Below are 5818 nucleotides of genomic sequence, written 5' to 3'. Positions count from 1 at the left end.
CAAAAGCTTTAAGTAAAAGAATACAATTCCCTTCTTGACCTTTTATTCCCATTTATTTATTATTCTTTTAATTAATTTCTTTTAAGTTCTTTTTTTATAGTTCTTTATAGTAAATATTTAACCTCTTCAATTACACACAAATTCAATCAATTTAAAACTTCTTTCCTGACCTTCTTCTTCCTGTGTATTTACTATCAGGTCGAACTTCCATACCTTTCTCTCTTTGTCTTTCTTTCTTTCTAAAGATCCAAGCTTTACTTTTATATTTTAATTTCGATGGTTTTGTAGCATCTTTATACTTCTTTTTATCTACTTTAATTCCTTCATTTTCATCAGTAACTTCTACTCCTTGGGCTTGTGGTAATGCACCTTTCTGTTGACCACACATTAACACAATATAATATTTCTTTGCTTTTTTACTATTTGGAAAATCTACTACAACTCCACCAGTAAATCCAGCATGTGTTGCAGCATTAGTAATCATTTCTAAATCATTTGGTGTTTCTGGATATAATTGAAAAACTGCTCTTGTTCCTCGTTTGAGACACCCAAAGAGTGCTTCAAATAATTTTCTTAATCTTGTTATAGGATTATGTGTTTTTTTATCTGCTTGACAAAGCCATTGTATTGCAGATATTGAAATACATCCATCAAATGATCCTGGTCTAAATGGTAAATAATCTCCCATATCCCCTTGTATAACGCTTGAACCATTTTCTTTTGCAATATTTAACATATCTCGAGAAATATCCATTCCAGTCCAATAATGTCCATTCTCTTCAATGGTTTCTCCTGAATATCCTGAACCACATCCAAGATCAAGAATATGTAATCCTTTAGTTTCTTCTGGTATTCCTAATAATTCTAATGCTCTTTCTGTCATTTCTGTTTGGATATAAGCCATACGAGTATTTCTAGCATATTTTCCAGCTTCTTCTTCATTATAAAAGAATTCTGGTGGTGCAATATGTTCTGGTCTTGACATTAATCACTAAATCTAATCTTCTTTCTTTTCATAAAAATTTGAAAGGGTTTATTTAAATAATAACAATTATTAAAAAAAGAATTATAAAATTTTCTTTTCTAAGACAATAAATAATTGTTCACTTAAAACATTTTTAGTCCACAGTAACTGCTTTTGCTAAATTTCTTGGTTTATCTGGATTTATTCCTTTAGCAATAGATAATTCATATGCTAAAATTTGTAGTGGAACAACAGCAACAAGAGCTGTTAATAAACCAGCATTACAAATTAAAATAATTTCATCAGCAACACATGCTAATTCTTGACGGTCAGTGATAATAATTAAATAAGCACCTCTTGCTTTAATTTCTTCTGCTGCTACTTTCATTAAATTAGCATGTTCATCATCTAAAATAATAAGAATTACTGGAAGTCCTTTTTCAATTAAAGCAAATGGTCCATGTTTTAATGCACCTCCAGAATATCCTTCTGCATGAATATAAGAAATTTCTTTAATCTTTAATGCTCCTTCTTTAGCAACACTTTCAGCAAGTCCTTTTCCAAGAATAAACATTGAAGTTGTATTTAATTCAATAAGTTTATGTGCTATTCTTTGTAAATTTGGACGACACGTTAAAGCCATTCCCATACATGTTGGAATTCTTTGTAAACTTGAAATTACTTGTTCTCTTCCTGATATACATTTTCTATGTTGTGAAAACCATACTGCAATAAGACATAAACAAATTACTTGGGATGAAAAAGATTTTGTGGATGCTACTGAATTTTCTCTTCCAGCATTAACATAAACTCCACACATAGTTGTTCTTGCAATTAATGAACCTACTGCATTTATAACAGAAAAAGTTGGCATATTAATGGATTGTGCTAATTGTAATGCTCTATGAACATCTTTAGTTTCTCCTGATTGTGAAACAACAAGCATTCCTCCTTCTTCTGGTAAACAATCAAGTGTTAATTCAGCAGCATCAATAACTTCTACAGTATTAAATGATTTTAATTTACGCATTATTGAACAACCAAACATAGAAGCATAATAACTTGTTCCACAACCAGAAATTATAAGATTTTTTATTGGAAGAAGTTCTTCTGATTTACTTTCTAATCCTCCTAATTTGACATTCTTTGAATCAATAAATCGTCCTCCATAATTCATTGCTGCAGATGCAGCAATTGGTTGTTCTGTAATTTCTTTAATACACCAATGAGCAAATGGTGCTGGTGAAAGAGCAATATTATCTTCTGGATGAATTTCAACACGAGATAAGTCAATTGGTTTACTTGCATCTATTACAGCTACTTCCATATCTTTTAATGAAATAAATTCTCGAGTATATCTAGCAAATGCAGCTGGTTCACTTGCAATAAATCTACGTTTATCTCCAATCCCAATTAATAAAGGACTTCCATTCTTCATTGCAAATAAACAATTTGGATGTGCAATAGAGACAATAACTACTCCCCAAGTTCCAATCATCTTTTGTTCACATTTTTTTAATGATCCAATTAATGATTCTCCTTGATCCAAATAATATCCAATTAATTGGGCAATAACTTCTGAGTCAGTTTCTGAAATAAATTTAATTCCTTTTTCACATAATTCTGTTTTAATTTCAGCATAGTTTTGGATAACTCCATTGTGAACTAATGCAATTCTATTATGTTGGTCACAATGAGGATGAGCATTAATATTAGTTTTAGAACCATGAGTAGCCCATCGAGTATGAGCAATACCAATTGTATTATTTTGATGTTCACTTAAATGCCCTTCAAGAATTTTCAAAGAATCAGATGTACTACCTTCACTAGCATATTTCGTTACAATAAGTTGTTTGTTATTATTAATAGAAGCAATTCCAGCTGAGTCATAACCTCTATTTTGTAGAATCATAAGTCCTTCAAATAGATATTTTGAACAAGAATCATTACCAACATATCCAACAATACCACAACGTTTTTTAGGAAATTCTTTAGGACGAATATTATATATTAATGACATAAAGATTGTATATAAGAGAAAGTAAGATCTTCTTGTATAAATAAAACAAAGTATTTCTTTAACTTTTTTTCTGACTTTGAAAGATTTTTTCTTTCTACACTTTCTTTTGTTAAAAGATTTAAAAATTCTTTCTTTCGTTTTCGTTTCTTTTGTTTCCTTCCTTATTCTTTCAAACTTCTCAAATATCAAAACTAAGAAATAAATTAGTCTTATTAATGTTGTCCTCCTTGCATCATTGATTCCATTAATGATGCGAATAGATTAGGTGATGATTGTGGTTTAGCAAAGTACTTAGAATGAAGTTCATCAACAAAAACTAAAACTTGGTTTTCTTTTAAAATGGTTTCAAAAGATGAAGTTGCTTTTTTAAATGCAATTTCAATATCTTCTTTTTTATCTTTCTTATCAACCACTTTCATTATTAATATAATATAAATAATACTAACTTGAATTGCTTGAGAAGATAAAAGAGAATTATATTTGTCTTGTATTAATTGATAAATTTTTCTTGCATTAGTTGGAGTATTTGATAATAAAACTTTAAGGACACATAATAATGTTAATTGTTCCATAGGGATATTATTGTGTTGTTTTACATAATCAAATAACATAACAATATCATTAATATCATTAATGAATGATTCAAGAGCTTTATTGATATTACCAATATTCATATAACTAATACCTAAATCCTTATTTAATCTTATTTTAATGTCATTAAAAGAAGTTTGATTTAATAATTGAATAATAGCTTCTTCTTGTTTAATTTTATCTTCTGAAGCAGGTATTTCAATAATATTATTAAATGGAACAATTGACTTATCGTTAATAAGATTTCTATGTGTTTCTAAATACTTCTCATAAAATTCAATTAACCCAAAGTATGACGTTAAATCATTTTGTTTTGATAATTGTTCAACTCCATCTTGTATAATAGCAATTCCATGTTCAATAGAACGTCTTGAATATCTATTGAATAAAGACTTATATTGCATTAGTGCTTCATATAATTTTCCTTCAATAATATTTTGATGTAATATGTTGAAGATTTGTTCCAAACCACTCATTTTATCTTAAAAATTAATTTTTTTTCTTTTTTTTTATGTTTTTTCTTTTATTATAAGTTTATTATTGTTTTTTTATTAAAATATAAATTATTTATATTTACTTTTTTTAATAAAAATAAAGAAATATTCTTTCTTTCATATTTATTTTTTTTTAAATTCATTATTACGTTATTAGAATCAGTCAATGAAATAGTAGTATGTATCATTTACTACGTCTGAAAGAATAGTTAATTATTTCTGTTATATTTTATCATGAATGTTGATAAAAATAGTTAATTCATCTTTCATCTTTAAAAAACCCTGGAACTAATAAAAAGAAAAACAAAATAAATGAAGAATATTGGTATACTTCTTCTGTTTATATCTGTTGTTTTATCAACAACAAATGAAATAGCTAATGTAGATATTGATATTACAACAGCATATCCAGGAATTAAAATGGATATAACAGTAACATCAGAACAACCACTTCATTCGTATGCTTTTTATCTTCCTAAGTCATATGAAATTTCAAGTTTAGTATTCTTAAATAAAGAAACAGAGAAAGAACTAACATTTACAACTCATAATGAAACAGAATATACTCAATTTATTGTTGAATTTGAAGATACACCTAAAATCTCTCTTACAATGGCTTATATACAAATTAATAATTATCTTCCTGTTCCAAAATTTATTAGTCAATTTGATTCACAAGAATTCGATTATACTCTTCTTCTTTGTCCATTAACTCAATCAAAAACTAAATCATGTCAAGTTCTTCTTCATCATTATGATAAATTAAAAGTTATCTCTGACACAAAACATAGTACTATTAAAAATACTACTGCTTTTGGTCCTTTTGATGATTTACCTCCAATGGAATTAATTGAAACAACTGTACATTCAAATTCATTACCTCATATCAAAGTTAATAAAATGATACATACCGTTGACTTACCAACAATATCTTCTTTTGTTAAAGTTGAAGATTGGTTTGAAGATTTCACAAATGAAGGTGCTCAATTATCTAGTGGATTTTCTAGGTTTGACTTCCAACAAAATATTGGTAATTCCCCAAATGCAATTGGGTTCTTTGAAATTAATTTAAATACCCGTGCATCATCCATTCAATATAAAGATACTTCTGGAAATATTTCTACTTCTTCTTTACTTCTAAATGATGATAATTTAGTTTTAGTAGCACTTCCTAGATATCCTTTATTAACTGGTTGGAAAACAGAATTTATGATTGGTTATAGTCTTCCCAATGAAGTTGTTATTTCTAAAGGTAAAGCAATCATTACTTTACCATCTATTAAAACTGCTATGGCTAAAGAAGTTATTGTTCGTGTGTATCTTCCAGACAGTGCCAAATATCTGAAAGTAGAAGGAAAAAATATTGAGAATATTGAAGTGAAAGATTGTGATGCCTTTTTATCTTTTGCTGAACGTAAAGAAGTTTTAATTACAATGAAGAATATTAATATAATGGACAAAGTACAATTAATATTATATTATGAAGAATCAATAAATGGATCAATAAGCACATTTATTGTCTTTGGTTGTTATGTCCTTCTCTTCTTCTTAGGATTCTTCCTGTTCATTAAGTACTCTGCTTGAACAATCTTAAATATCCATTTTAATAACTATACATTTTAGTTTTTTTTATTATTATTTTATTGTAACTAAAAAGTGAATAATTCTGAAATGATCTTGAAAATGAAATTTTAGGGTTACTTTTAATGCATTCTTTTCATGTCTGGAAAGGCTAATAAGCAAAAGCAA

General features: G+C 27.5%; 4 protein-coding genes across 4 annotated transcripts; 1 reads left to right on the top strand and 3 right to left on the bottom strand.

Moving 5' to 3' along the window:
* Window positions 1-151: 151 nt before the first annotated feature.
* ENU1_023520 (methyltransferase, putative) lies at window positions 152-985 on the bottom strand (the record flags this gene model as incomplete). Its single annotated transcript, XM_008857079.1, has 1 exon — window positions 152-985. One exon carries the CDS (start codon window positions 983-985, stop codon window positions 152-154), a length of 834 nt encoding a protein of 277 aa, XP_008855301.1.
* Window positions 986-1118: 133 nt separating this feature from the next.
* On the bottom strand, window positions 1119-2984 carry ENU1_023510 (glucosamine--fructose-6-phosphate aminotransferase, putative; the record flags this gene model as incomplete). The annotated part of the gene is made up of 1 exon (XM_008857078.1): window positions 1119-2984. The coding sequence occupies one exon, from the start codon at window positions 2982-2984 to the stop codon at window positions 1119-1121; it is 1866 nt and encodes a 621-aa protein (XP_008855300.1).
* Window positions 2985-3196: 212 nt separating this feature from the next.
* Window positions 3197-4051, bottom strand: ENU1_023500 (hypothetical protein; the record flags this gene model as incomplete). The annotated part of the gene is made up of 1 exon (XM_008857077.1): window positions 3197-4051. The coding sequence occupies one exon, from the start codon at window positions 4049-4051 to the stop codon at window positions 3197-3199; it is 855 nt and encodes a 284-aa protein (XP_008855299.1).
* Window positions 4052-4381: 330 nt separating this feature from the next.
* ENU1_023490 (dolychil-diphosphooligosaccharide-- protein glycosyltransferase subunit, putative) lies at window positions 4382-5653 on the top strand (the record flags this gene model as incomplete). The annotated part of the gene is made up of 1 exon (XM_008857076.1): window positions 4382-5653. One exon carries the CDS (start codon window positions 4382-4384, stop codon window positions 5651-5653), a length of 1272 nt encoding a protein of 423 aa, XP_008855298.1.
* Window positions 5654-5818: the final 165 nt, after the last annotated feature.

This window comes from Entamoeba nuttalli (assembly GCF_000257125.1).
Source record: "Entamoeba nuttalli P19 unplaced genomic scaffold asmbl_2415, whole genome shotgun sequence".
Taxonomy (NCBI): Eukaryota; Evosea; order Mastigamoebida; family Endamoebidae; genus Entamoeba; species Entamoeba nuttalli.
This window is presented reverse-complemented; position numbering and strand designations above follow the sequence as displayed.